General features: G+C 48.6%; 2 protein-coding genes across 6 annotated transcripts in view; one reads left to right on the forward strand and one right to left on the reverse strand.

Annotated features, from left to right (window-relative positions):
- Nucleotides 1-103: 103 nt before the first annotated feature.
- Nucleotides 104-4,505, reverse strand: SNRPB (small nuclear ribonucleoprotein polypeptides B and B1). Its single transcript, XM_054046227.1, has 7 exons — nt 4,398-4,505; nt 3,518-3,669; nt 2,047-2,158; nt 1,646-1,798; nt 1,055-1,193; nt 603-728; nt 104-293 (listed from the first exon to the last, which is right to left on the reverse strand). Exons 1-7 carry the CDS (start codon nt 4,398-4,400, stop codon nt 256-258), a joined length of 723 nt encoding a protein of 240 aa, XP_053902202.1. The 5' UTR covers nt 4,401-4,505; the 3' UTR covers nt 104-255.
- A 2,657-nt stretch (nt 4,506-7,162) lies between these two features.
- The window catches only part of ELMO2 (engulfment and cell motility 2), a 51,943-nt gene continuing 44,887 nt past the window's right edge, over nt 7,163-14,218 (forward strand). For 2 of the 5 annotated variants that reach the window (XM_054046046.1, XM_054046050.1), the window contains exon 1: nt 7,163-7,203. The gene's annotated coding sequence lies outside the window, so the exon portion shown is untranslated. Of the gene's footprint in view, nt 7,204-7,705; nt 7,790-14,218 lie in introns of those variants that run through there. The other 3 variants (XM_054046048.1, XM_054046047.1, XM_054046049.1) reach the window with 3 other exon arrangements.

Below are 14,218 nucleotides of genomic sequence, written 5' to 3' on the forward strand. Positions count from 1 at the left end.
CACTCAGACAAAGAGGAAATACAGGCTGTTCTTTTCCACCTTCCACATAGAGCCTTGTGGGGCTCAAAACCACCTGCAGGTGGAATAAAAATAATTCCCAAAGGAGAGTTTTCTAACTTTATTAAAAAGGGCAAATTTTACAGCCAGTAAATAGAAAAAAATATACATAATAAATCCTAGGCCGTTCGGGGGGCAAAACAGAGCCCATTCACTTAACACCAGCTCCCACACAATCCACAGTAACAGCACAGAACATCAGGGTCGTGGTGGGCGCATACCGGGGGGTGGGGGACCTGGCAGGAAAAGAACAAAGGCCATCAGTTGAAAAGTCTACAAAGAACAAGAAAGCATCTGAAGCAAGGCCACACAGAAAATGCTATTCAACAACAGTACAGTTCATTGCTTCAAAAAGCCTAGAGGCCCTTCTTAGGACACTGAATGGTTTTACAGGGCAGTTTAGTTTGTCAGTTGTCTTAGCTGGGGAACATAGTTCTGCTCCACCATACTCTACTGAAGTGTATACATTGTCACAGTCCCACACTTCTGCTTACAGTGAAGAAACTGGATACCACCCTTCCCACATGCCAAGAAGGCTCACTCACCTCTCATCCCTGGGGGCGGCGGTCTCATCCCTGGGGGAGGCATTCCCATGGGTGCACCTCGGCCAGGTGGCATTCCCATTGGTGGACCCATGGGTGGTCTCATGCCAGGAGGTGGTCCCATCATTCCTGCAATGAAAGGAAGAAGACAAGTCTCAGAACTGGTACACCGAAGATCGAGATGAGCATTCCACCACAGATTGGCATTTAAGAAGCACTCCCAACCAAGAGAGAAATAAGCAGAAGTCTCCAGCAGATTCTTTGCTTACAGTTTGCTACAGTTCCATGTTGAATATAGCCACAACTCACTGCTAAAACTACTGGCTGGACCTCAGAGTAATCCTGCTTAATACCAATTCTTCATTGGGTTCAGATAAAGTCAAGATTCATCATCAATCCAGCCACACCCTATGGTCCTTCTCTTGTCCTAGACCACAAAAAAAGCTGTTCCTTACCTGGAGGAGGTGCTCCCCTGCCCATTGGAGGGGGAGGACCACCACGGCCTGGTGTGTATTGGGTCGGAGCTCCTGCTATACTAGCTGTGGCTGCAGCAGCAGCAGCAGCAACTGTTCCACGGCCCTGAGGGGTCATCACCTGTGAACAGAAAGAAAATTCACAAATACTGCACAAAGTGTTGCTTTTATAGCAAATGGGACAATGAGAAGAAAGGTTTAACTTCATTTTTCATGCCTTAGGACTTTTACCCCATTTCCATTCAATGTATGAGTCCTCGTTACAAGACAGGGCTGCACACCCTTAACATACTACTGTGGGGGGAATTCAGTGTAGAATTATACTAAGTGGGTTTTATGCAGCAAGCTGCATTTTTCCTTCAAACCCTTCCCTATCAGGGCATGAGCCACAGATGTGCGGAGGAGTCTGCTATGCTACATGCTAGTCCCAGGACCTCAGTTAACAGTCTATTTTTGGATTGCTGTTGCCTAGCACAATCACTTGAACCACACCAGAGCCAAGAGATTGAAATCTATTCAAAATACAGTAATCAAGAGTTAAGTCCTTTCTTCTACTGAACCACAGCATTTCACCTGTTGGGATGGTCCTCCAACTCCTCTGACAGGACCAGCTAACCCTGCTGGCGCCTGTGGCATGGGGGCTCCAGCTGGTACTCCTCTTCCAGCTGCCCTCCCAACTCCAGGTCCTCCTGCAGCTCCAGCTAGAGGCACCCGGGCAATGCCAGTCTGAAACATAGGGAAATACAAGCAATCAGTGATTTCAGTACAGCAAGATGCTTCAGACCACCCATTCATCTCTAATGGGTGTAAACTGCTGCAGATCAAGTTAGACTTTGCACAGTGAAATCCCCTGGATTTAGACACAGGCTAGTGCTGGGAAAGAGTGGAGCTAATGACTAGCCATTTAAACCCCGTTGGCAATGGAGACTGGATTTATCTGACCCTTTTGGTTCTGCACCCATCCTTCTCCTTACATCTTTTGGAGGTGGCCCCTCAACTGTCATAGACACCAGGTTCTCTCCGCGCAGCAATACCAGACCCAGGACCCGTTTCTCTTCCCGTTCCGGCTGCTTTGAATTCTTGGGTCTGAGAGAGAGAGAAGTTAATTATTAGAGAAAAGCATTCCTCTGAACACCACTGTTCAAGTCTGTGACAGATACCTCATCCAACTATTCCAAAACTGGTGATGTTCCCCCCACATCCCAAGAACACACCAAAGCTGTCACTGGAGGGAGGGAACAGGCTCCATAAAATTGTTTCCCTGGTTTGTTTTACCTGCTTGAATCAGAAGTGGGGAAGAGAACATGTATGCACACCTCCCAAAATCCATAGAGGTTATTAGAATCCTATCAACACAGCAACCAAATCAATTCACCCATGTTTTTCAAACTAACACTTAATGCTGCAATCCCTGCATTCTAACTCCTCCGCTAGAGCTGCAGGAATAAAGTGGGCATAGAGAAGCATGGAAATAATCAGAACCAGAGGTACAGTGCTACCCTCATCTCAAACACCACAACCACCAAGTCAACCAGCTCTCTGAGTCCACAATAGAAGCAGCAGGCAGGTGATTCAGAAAGCAGAGATGAAGAGCTCTATTACAAGATCTAGTCAGTCCAATTTTCCAGGGCCAGGATAAGATTGTTCCCTAGCGTACACTCCTCTAATAGTAACCCACATTAGCAGAGTGGTTTCTCCACTAGTGGCTGATCTATAAGGCTATGAATCTACTACAACTGCTAGAGGCTCCTACTTTTAGACTAGCTGGCTTTATATTCAAACTTTGCCAATGGCCCAAGCCATTATAAGTCACACACCATGACAGCTAAAATAGCCTCCTATCCCTAGAAAGGAACAGACTCACCACAATAACATTAGTTACAGAATATCAAGTATCAGGGGGTAGCCATGTTAGTCTGTATCTACAAAAACAACAAGGAGTCTGGTGTCACCTTAAAGACGGACAGATTTATTTGGGCCATGCATCTGAAGAAGTGAGGTTTTTACCCACAAAAGTTTATGCCCAAATAAATCTGTTAGTCTTTAAGGTGCCACCAGACTCCTTGTTGCCTTTATCAGTTACATAAGAATTCCATTTATTTTGAAGTATAAGTGTGGGGCTCTCTTTGAGCTAGATATAGCGCAAAGTCAGGATGTTTTTCCATATATTCTGCTAAGTATTTTCATTGGAGCAGTGGAGAGAAACTGAATTATAGCCCCATTACCTACCTAATAGAGCCCCTTCCATATTGGAGGTTACACCCTTCAGATATTTACAAACTATCACTCAACCTCTGCCAGACACTGGTGCTTAGCCCCTTCAGTCTTTCCCTGGAACTCAATCCCACTCAGCTTTGTTACTCTTCCAAAGTCCTTCAATGAGAATACACAGGACATGTGATGCATTCGCTCTCCTCCGCCCACACCCTGACAACCGCTGCTCACTTGATCTTGCGGAACTCATCGCAATCACACAGGATCAGATTCATGTGCTTGTCGAAGGCCTTGAAAGTGCCGATGAAGACACGTCCATCCTGCAGGATGCACCTCATGCGATAGTCGATGTGTTGCAGCATCTTGCTGCTCTTCCCCACAGTCTGCAAGAGGAGGCGCCGCGTTACACCCGGGGCGCCTGGCCTCTCCCCCCCACCCCACCACCGCGTTACAACCGGGGTCTGGCCTCTCCCCCCCACCGCGTTACACCCGGGGCCCGGCCTCTCCCCCCCACCGCGTTACACCCGGGGCCCGGCCTCCCCCCCCACCGCGTTACACCCGAGGCCCGGCCTCTTCCCCTCCCCCCCCCGCCGCGTTACACCCGGGGCCCGGCCTCTTCCCCTCCCCCCCCCGCCGCGTTACACCCGGGGCCCGGCCTCTTCCCCTCCCCCCGCCGCCGCGTTACACCCGGGGCCCGGCCTCTTCCCCTCCCCCCGCCGCCGCGTTACACCCGGGGCCCGGCCTCTTCCCCTCCCCCCGCCGCCGCGTTACACCCGGGGCCCGGCCTCTTCCCCTCCCCCCGCCGCCGCGTTACACCCGGGGCCCGGCCTCTTCCCCTCCCCCCGCCGCCGCGTTACACCCGAGGCCCGGCATCTCCTCCACCCACCCCACCACCGCGTTACACCCGGGGCCCGGCCTCTCCCGCCCCCGCGTTACACCCAAGGCCCGGCCTCTCCTTTCCCCGCGTTACACCCGGGGCCCAGCCTCTCCTCCCCTCGCCGCCGCGTTACATCCGGTACCCGGCCTCTCCCCCCGCCACCGCCGCATTACACCCGAGGCCCGGCCTCTCCTTTCCCCTCCTCCCGCCGCCGCGTTACACCCGGGGCTTCACCATAGTTGCGGCTTCTCCGATACCAGCACTCCACCAATCTCTCCCGCCGCAGCCTTGCTGACCGCCTGCTCACAGCGGAAACGTCGTCTGACCCGGAAGTGTCCGTTGATAATTGTGCCCCCTACACTTCCGGTCCCTTCCTGCTATTTGGACACAGACCGGAAGCGCCCTCCTGCCGAGGTGCCGGTACGGCCCCCCGCACAAAGTGTTCCCTCTTCCCTCAGGCCGGGGGGACCGGAAGCGTTTCCGGTGGGGTTTCACAAAAGAGAACGGGGGCAGCGCCTCTGCTGCCTGTGCACCGAGCGATTGTCCGTTCTCCGCCGTAGCCTGTTTCCTCCCTGGCCCCACCTGTGCCTGCCTGAGCTACAGTAGATCGCCAGCCGCGCGGAGCGGGGCCTGCCTGGCGGGGTCCGGGGTCGCGAGGGCAGGGGCCGGGGGGAAAGGGTCCGTCGCCATCGTTTCTTACTGGACGCTGGCGGTACCTGAACTACCCTGGCGCTTCCCTCACCGGGCCCTGCCCAAGGCCTGCAAGCAGGTGACGGGGGGTTTTAGGAGCGGCTGTATTTGCCTGCCTCCCCGCCCCATAGACACAGTCCAGTCGCCAGGCTTTCCCTCCTGCTCCCCACATCTAGTGTTCTGCTGCTTCCTCGCGAGTTTCACCCCTGCTCTCTGGATGGATGGCCAGCTCGCTCCTGAGTGCTGATCTAAACAGACAGATGCCCTACTAAGCTATTTTGTTGTAGGCATCATAGCAGAAGCTAAAGGAACCAGGGAACACAGACCTATGTGTTGACACCAAAGGTGCTGTGCCACAAACCTCTGAACCCTTACCAAAGAGAAGGTTTGAGACAATAACCATCAAGAAAGCCAGAGCTAAGAAAGGTTTCAGAGTAGCAGCCGTGTTAGTCTGTATCCGCAAAAAGAACAGGAGTATTTGTGGCACCTTAGAGACTAACAAATTTATTAGAGCATAAGCTTTCGTGGGCTACAGCCCACTTCTTCGGATGCACAGCAAGTTGAGTCTAGGAGACAATAGGACCTCAAATGATAGTAATATGAAGATAACACCCAGCTCTAGAGCTCCTTTATATTAAATGCAAACATTATTGTTTCCCAACTATCCAGGTGCCTGGAGAAGTTCAGTCTCAGTGTAGAATAGCTGGCTGAAGCAAAACCAAGAGACGATGTAGGTGACTGGTGAAAAGTCCAAAGCAGACAGTGAAGAGTTACAAAGAGATCTCATAAAGCTGGGTGATTGACCAACAAAATGAGAAATGAAATTGAATGTTGATAAATGCAAAGTAATGCACATTGGAAAACATAATCCCAACTATACATATAAAATGATGGGGGTATAAATTAGCTGTTACCTCAAGAAAGAGATCCTGGAGTCATTGTAGATAGTTCTCTGAAAACATCCACTCAATATGCAGCAGCAGTCAAAAAAGCGAACAGAATGTTGGACATCTTTAAGAAAGGGATAGATAATAAGACAGAAAATATATTGCTTCTATATAAATCCATGGTATGCTCACATCTTGAATACTGCGTGCAGTTCTGGATGCCCCATCTCAGAAGAATTGGAAAAGGTACAGAGATGGGCAACAAAAATGATTAGGGACATGGAACATCTTCCATATGAGGAGAGATTAATAAGACTGGGACTTTTCAGCTTGGAAAAGAGATAACTAAGAGGGAATATGATAGAGGTCTATAAAATCATGGCTGGTGTGGAGAAAGTAAACCAGGAAGTGTTATTTACTCTCAAACACAAAAACTTAGGGATCACCAAATTAAATTAATAGGCATCAAGTTTAAAACAAAGAAAAGGAAGTATATCTTCACACAATGCACAGTCAGTCTGTGGAACTCTTTGCCAGAGGATGTTGTGAAGGACAAGACTATAACAGGGTTAAAAAAAGAACCAGATAAATTCATGGAGGATAGGTCCATCAATGGCTATTAGCCAGGATGGGCAGGGAGGGTGTCCCTAGCCTCTGTTTGCCAGAAGCTGGGAATGGGCAACGGGATGGATCACTTGGTGTTCATTCCCTCTGGGGGCATCTGTCCTGGCATTGGCCACTGGCCAGACAGGATACTGGGCTAGATGGACCTTTGGTCAGACCTATGATATTGGTGGCTAAAGGGAAGTACGTAACATCACACTTCACTGAAGGTACCAGCCCCAGATCACTATGTTAGATCAGAAGCTCAGAGGGTTTCTGGACACCTGGCTGTTTCTGACTACCCCACTAACTACGGAGACAAAAATCACCCAGTACCACCAACTGCTGCATGAGTCTCTGTCCCTCCCATCAGATGCCAAATTGTTATTCCTGCTTTGCAGTCTTAATGGCTACAATGCACCACCCTGCTTCTCTTTCTCATCCAGCCTCATCCCTCATTCGCTCCGGCCTTGTCTTCGTCTGTCCCCCCGTTTTCCATCCGACCAGTTCACTTATTCCTCCCTCCCTGACCTATCCACTCCATCCCCGCTCAACTGCGCCCCCTCCCCACCATTGCACTGTTCCCCATGCCCCTCTTTGCTCGCCCCCGCCCTCATCCCAGGAGGGTCAGTCCCAGCAAGAGGCAGGGGGCGGGACTCGCTTGTCTGCATAGCGACGCGCGGCTTGGTTACAAGCCTCCCCGTTCGTCGGGGTGACAGACAGGCCGCCTGTCCAATGGGAGGTACAGGAGCTGCGTGACAAGCAGAGGCTGCAATGGGGCCGGTAGCGACCTTGGGGGCGGGTCTGCGTGACTGGAGGCGGGTCGCAGCGGGGACGAGGACGGGGAGCCGCCGACTCGGGTGAGGGGGGGAGCGGGTGTACTGGGGCGGGAGGGCCGTTGGGAGCGGGGGCGCCCCAGTGCCTGGGATGGGGGATAGTGGGGAGCTGTGCCTGGGCGAGCTGGGGCGCCATTGGGATAGGGGGGCTGGGAGCGGGATGGAGGATGTTGTGGGGCTGTGGGTGGGTGGGTGGATAGTGGGGAGCTATGCCTGGGTGAGCTGGGGGGGTGTTGGGACAGGGGGGCTGGGAGTGGGAGGCAGTGCCCAGGATGGGGGATGTTGTGGGGCGGGGGTGAGGGGATAGTGGGGAGCTGTGCCTGGGTTGGGGGGCCGGTGCCTGGGCGAGCTGGGGCGCCATTGGGATAGGGGGGCTGGGAGCGGGATGGAGGATGTTGTGGGGCTGTGGGTGGGTGGATAGTGGGGAGCTATGCCTCGGTTGGGGGGCTGGTGCCTGGGTGAGCTGGGGGGCTGCTAGGACAGGGGGGCTGGGATCGGGATGGGAACATAAGAACGGCCGTACTGGGTCAGACCAATGGTCCTCTAGCCCAGTATCCTGTCTACCGACAATGGCCAATGCCAGGTGCCCTAGAGGGAGCGAACCTGACAGGTAATGATCAAGTGATCTCTCTCCTGCCATCCATGTCCACCCTCTGACAAGTTCTCTTTTAAATGCTGTTATAATCCTAGCCTTCACAACCTCCTCAGGCAAGGAGTTCCACAGGTTGACTGTGCGCCATGTGAAGAAAAACTTCTTTTTATTTGTTTTAAACCTGCTGCCCATTAATTTCATTTGGTGGCCCCTAGTTCTTGTATTATGGGAATAAGTAAATAATTTTTCCTTATCTACTTTCTCCAGATCACTCATGATTTTATACACCTCTATCATATCCCCCCCCTTAGTTTCCTCTTTTCCAGCTGAAAAGTCCTAGCCTCTTTAATTTCTCCTCATATGGGACCCATTCCAAACCCCTAATCATTTTAGTTGCCCTTCTCTGAACCTTTTCTAGTGCCAATATATCTTTTTTGAGATGAGGAGACCACATCTGTATGCAGTATTCAAGATGTGGGTGTACCATCGATTTATATAAGGGCAATAATATATTCTCAGTCTTATTCCCTATCCCCTTTTTAATTATTCCTAACATCCTGTTTGCTTTTTTGACCGCCTCTGCACACTGCGTGGATGTCTTCAGAGAAATATCCACGATGACTCCAAGATCTTTTTCCTGATTTGTTGTAGTTAAATTAGCCCCCATCATATTGTATGTTTAGTTGGGGTTATTTTTTCCAATGTGCATTACTTTACATTTATCCACATTAAATTTCATTTGCCATTTTGTTGCCCAATCACTTAGTTTTGTGAGATCTTTTTGAAGTTCTTCACAGTCTGCTTTGGTCCTAACTATCTTGAGCAGTTTAGTATCACCTGCAAACTTTGCCTCCTCACTTTTTACCCCTTTCTCCAGATCATTTATGAATAAGTTGAATAGGATTGGTCCTAGGACAGACCCTTGGGGAACACCACTCGTTACCCCTCTCCATTCTGAGAATTTACCATTTATTCCTACCCTTTGTTCCCTGTCTTTTAACCAGTTCATGGGGGATGTTGTGGGGCTGTGGGTGGGGGGATAGTGGGGAGCTGGGTCTGGGGGCCGGTGCCTGGGCGAGCTGGGGGGGGCATTGGGACAGGGGGGCTGGGAGCGGAAGGCAGTGCCCAGGGTGGGGGAGAGGGGGAGTGTCAGTATTGTTTATAGCAAAGTGCCTCAGTACAGGGAGCCTGCTGGGTTTAACCGGCTACCATGAGGGGAACTGGGTACTTCAAGGTAGTTGCAAGACGGAACTGAGGTCTGGGGGCCTTGCTGAGGGCGGGGTGCCAGGTGGGTTGAGGGAGTCCCAGCAGGGGTGTGGGCATTGCTTGTGGCAGTGTTCACTCAGTGCTGCCTGGGCATTGCCTGGCTGAGCTTGCCTCTATGCAGTGCCAGTGCCAGAGAATAACCCTTTGGGCCCCACCTTGCCCCGTGCTGAGTCTGTGCTTTCCTTGATGTTAGTAACCTTATGTTTCTGTAGCACTGTCCATCCCCATGGATCACAAACCAGAAATGCAGCCACATGTGGGGGAGGGCCTGGCACCAGTTTCACAGCAGCACTGATCAAAACTTTAGAAGGAATTGGGGTAGGGCTAGAAAGTAGTTACCTAAGTTAGGATTGGGACAGGACACCAGAGCTTTGGTCTTTTCTCTTTAAGAATGCACCCACTGCACCTCTTGAGTGGACCAGAGGGAAGAATGTCCGCCACCACCACTTCCTACAGCGTCTAGATGTTTCTCGGAGATTTCTCATCAAAATACTAAACAAGCCAAATCCTATTTATCTTGTAAGATCCAATGTGATCACAGTCTGCAGTGGTGTGGCTGGAATTCTTATCTCACAGTGAGCCTGAGTTTGTCCTACCTGACCTATGCTTTTCCAGGTTTTCTTGCACGTGTGCGCACACACTCTGCACCATCCTTAGTTTCTTTTGCAAATTGCCTCACTGTATGGTTCAGTTATTTGGTGTTGTTTCTTCCTTTGGGTTAAGAGCAGCCATTCTGTCAATTCTTTGCCAATTTCTAAGCTGTGTATCCTATTGAGAAAGTGCTTGAGAGAGCTCCTGCGTGCCAGCCTGGGCCTGCTTGATTTATGTGGAAAGCTCCAACAGAGCTATTGAAAACCACATAATACAGAGCCTGCACTGCTAGAAGTTTATCTTGCATCACTGATAACAATTGCTGTTAGTAAGATCTCTCAGCAGCATTGGACACAGTGACCCATGGCATTCTCTTCTTCAGACAGAAGTCAATTCTTGGTCCCTCTTGAATCTTTGTTGTCTAAATGTTTCCTGTTGCTTTCACAAAGTCATTGGAGCTCAGAATCTGTTTTATTCTGTGGTGATGTCTCTCAGACACCTGTTTCAGATCCTCACTTGGGGTTGTGTTGACATGTTCCTGTTTAGTCCCCATTATATGGAAATATGCAAGCCACCTTTCCATTAATACACAGACAATATTCAGTTATACATCACCTCACACTCAAATGATCAAGGTACACGTCTGTCTTTGTCTTGTAGTTTGTGTAGCATTAAGCAATCATTGGTGCATGATTTTATTAAAGCCATCCATAATAAACCCAATGTTTTTCTGATAGTATCCAAGTCTTTGCAGAGAGTCACTTTTGTAATCTCATTTGATACTGCCATTATGACTCCATTTTAAAGTATTAAAAGTCTGGAGCATCAGATTTATCAATGGGCCTACATCTGCATTTAATATTGCATTTTGCCATTTGAGGAATACCTGCAGGCTGTGACTGTTGCTCAGGGCAAATGAGCTACTGTTGTTAAATGCTCTTTGTCTATCTTGATTAGATTTGATATTTTTGTTTTCTGGGACTGCAGCCTATCCCCTGTCTCCACAGCATACACGACACAGGTCGCACACATTATTCCAACTGTATAGTCCTGAGTCTGACTTCCTGTTAGGATATCTATCTATCTATCTATAATATTATCTCCTAGAACTGGAAGGGATCCCGAAAGGTCATGGAGTCTAGCCCGCTGCCTTCACTAGCAGGAACAAGTACTGATTTTGCCCCAGATCCCTAAGTGGCCCCCTCAAGGATTGAACTCTCAACCCTGGATTTAGCAGGCCAGTGCTCAAACCACTGAGCTATCCCTCCCCCCGAGGGTTTAATTTTCAAATACATTTAAAATTCTTCTTTTCACAGCTCAGCTCCCTAGGGGAGCAGCTTCAGTCTAATTGGTCAGTATTAATTTGTTCTGTGTTCTGAGCATTAGCCTGTCTTCTCAATCAGCAGAATATTTAGACTGCTTTTGAGATGGATGATGAGAGCTATATTCCTTGCCTGGGGAGTATGTTTCTGGCTAACAATCCACAGTTCTTTTAAATATGGCAATTGATAAAGTAGATTTAAAGAATGCCATATTTGGTGCCATACATCATTATTCTGCATCCCTGAAGCTGTACAATGCACAGCACTTGCTCAGATCAGTTTTTGGGAGGCAGCTTTTTAAGATGAATTTTGTACCAAACTCCAGGTTCTGCTGACTCAGCTTACAGCATTTCTTTCCTTGCCCATCTGTCTGGTTTGTATTGTTCTCTTTCTTTTTCTAACTCTCCTCCCTTTTTATCTGTGACTAGGTATCTGCATCTTTCCTATGAAGTATTTTCTACCCAATCATCGTGCAAGAGGCAAGTTAAAACAACCACATCAGAGTATAGATTTATTGGAATCAAGTGTCATATGAGAGAGATTTTTAAGAGGTTTTTAAGGTCAGGCTTGACAAAGCCCTGGCTGGGATGATTTAGTTGGGGATTGGTCCTGCTTTGAGCAGGGGGTTGGACTAGATGACCTCCTGAGGTCTCTTCCAACCCTGATATTCTATGAAAGATGCCCAGTGCAAACTTCTGGTTGTCATAATACGCAGCCTCTCTGAAAAAGTTATAAGGGTGCTAGGAGGTAGAGGGACACAGAGGAAGCTAAGTCTAGAACGTGTATGAGATGAGTTCTCTAGACAATAAGTATGTTTCCCTTCGTTTCTTTCTGGGTTGAGGTGAGGGAGATGATGTGGGATACTGGAAGAAAGCCCCAAGACGGGACTGTAGCGCAGCATAGGCTTTCTCCAACGACCTTGTTTTTCCCTGCCCCTACTCTGCTTGGACAAGAGAACAATCTGTCATGAGTTTCCCTACTAGTCATATCCTCACCCCTTTGTTGTAGGGAGCTTGTTGTCTGTTGGTAGTGCCAACTGGGGACTTTCTGAGAATCGCCTAGTACGTTATACCACGTCCAGAGATTTTCAGAAGCTGGAGCTATTCGTTGTTTGGGGGCTTCAGCCATGTGGTTTCTTTTCTTGTGTTGCTCTTTTCTTCCTCCTCATTTTTATTCTGTGTGCAACACACTCTGCTTTCCCTCCATAAAGCAAAGGAAACAGAGCTTTTGAATAGGAGAATTAATTCTATTTGGAGTGTAGCAGTCTTCTAGATTTGCCGCTTCCCAGAGCAGGAGCCTTTTGAACACAGTATTGTGAGCTTCTCTGCTGATTGCCTTTGCGCTTTAGCCTCCCCTTCCGTCACCGCTTTATTTGAAGACATTTCTCCAGTGAGGTACCTGCGCATAGTAAATTGATCTTTGATGAGTTTTGACGAAGCTCTTATCTCCCCACAAGAAATTGTAAATCATCATGCAGTCGCGGAGTGTGTTGTAAGAGACTAGTAACTGTCTGATGCTAATAATCACACATAACATATCAACCTGTGCTGCTTCCCGAGAGTTTCAAAGTTGAGATCTTACTGGATATAGCTGAACTTCCCTTAACTCTGCAAAACTTCATTCCAATTTAAAATACAGCATCTCTCACCTGCGGGGTCATTTTTTGTTAAGCCATACAGTAAAGCCTGTTTGTTTAATAAAGGTAGTCTCCCAATCCCCTGTATTTAGGTGCTGACCCAAAGTATCGCCAGTATAATATATTGAGCCTTGCTTCTCCTGCATTAGAAAGCTTCTTCTGCTGAGTCGTTGTTTTTGTGGGTCTCTTGAGTGATTTCTCTGTATAGCACATTGTTATACCTGTACAAACCTTCCACTGACTATTTCATAAACTGCTGGGATTCTTCTCATGCTCCATGTCTGGTCATTTCACCTTTGATGCTTGTCTGTCTTCCTTGAGTGGTCCCTGTACAGTCTGCAGCAGGACTGTTCAAAGGCTTTGAATAAGTTGAGTCCACTATATATAATACATACATAATTGAGTCCACAATATACACAACTATACATAAGGAGTAGCGTTCCTGAACTTTATTTTAGTTTTGTACACGTCTCTTACAAAAGGGGAAATAGTTTAATATAATTTCTGGTGACGTATTTGTAAAGTGCAGATTTACTGAAGGCATTCTCAGTCCAAACTGCAGATGTGGCTCAGCTGTCTCTGGGAGTTCTGCAGTGATCTCTGTAGTGCTGCCTAGTTGTAGAGCAGGAGATCTATTTATAACCCTGAGAATTTCCCCTTAGTGTTGAATCGTTTCATCTTAATCTGCACTTCCACTTCCAGAATGACCCACGTTTCTCACAGGATGAGAAAAGGAGCCAGAGACCCTATAAGACACCTCACAGCCTTACCCAGCATTTTGCTCCACAGCTCTTGCACATAATTAATCCTATTTCCCTCTACATCCCAGTATGAGTTTCTTCCCTCTCAGTCTGTGAATCCTGGAGGTGATGTCTTTCTGTGGCAACTGGTAATGAGGTCCCAAACGCAGGATTGTGATTTCCCTGCAAGAAGTGGCAGAAGAGGAAGGAGGAATATTATTCAAACACAAATCTCTGTTCTAGCTATAGTGAAACCAGGAGAAGTGGAGAGGTGTCTAGAAATATTAGGAAAGTCAGTTCCCTACAAATTCCAGCTCTTTTCAGCTTGTCTTCTGTTTGTCCTTCTCTCTTGTATTCATATGAGCATGTGGTTCATGGCCAGGATACATTCCAGTTAAATTAATTGCAGCTATAATAGTTACAGGACTTGCACGCTACAGATTTAGACAGTTGAGGAAACCTTCCTTGAACCTGCTCTACCTCTCTTGATTGGGTCTTGCTGTGCATTTAATTCTGGCCCCAGTTAGTCAAAGTGAGGTTGGTCTGGTGGTTTGTTTATGGGAGCAGTAGTTATTTGTTCAGGGAGCCCAGGCTGGGGTCTGCAACAGGCCCCAGGCCTAACCCTAGCCAAGGAATACCTGCCCTTAGTAACCCTGACTCTAGCCAGGAGAGCCCTACCCTTCGTAACCCTAACACTAGACTGGGGGATCCCAACAGGCCTCAGGTGTTTTTAACTCTCGCTTCCTATGACTAGGATTTCCCAGACTTTGGGGGCCTGGTTAGGTATTGACTGGAGAGCAGGAAATAAGGATCCCATGTCAGTTGTGGGAAGTTTTCATCCCTGCCTGTCGCTGGCCTTTGTGGATGAGAACCTGTATGTTAGGTCCCACAG

This window comes from Malaclemys terrapin, chromosome 12, assembly GCF_027887155.1.
Source record: "Malaclemys terrapin pileata isolate rMalTer1 chromosome 12, rMalTer1.hap1, whole genome shotgun sequence".
Taxonomy (NCBI): Eukaryota; Metazoa; Chordata; order Testudines; family Emydidae; genus Malaclemys; species Malaclemys terrapin.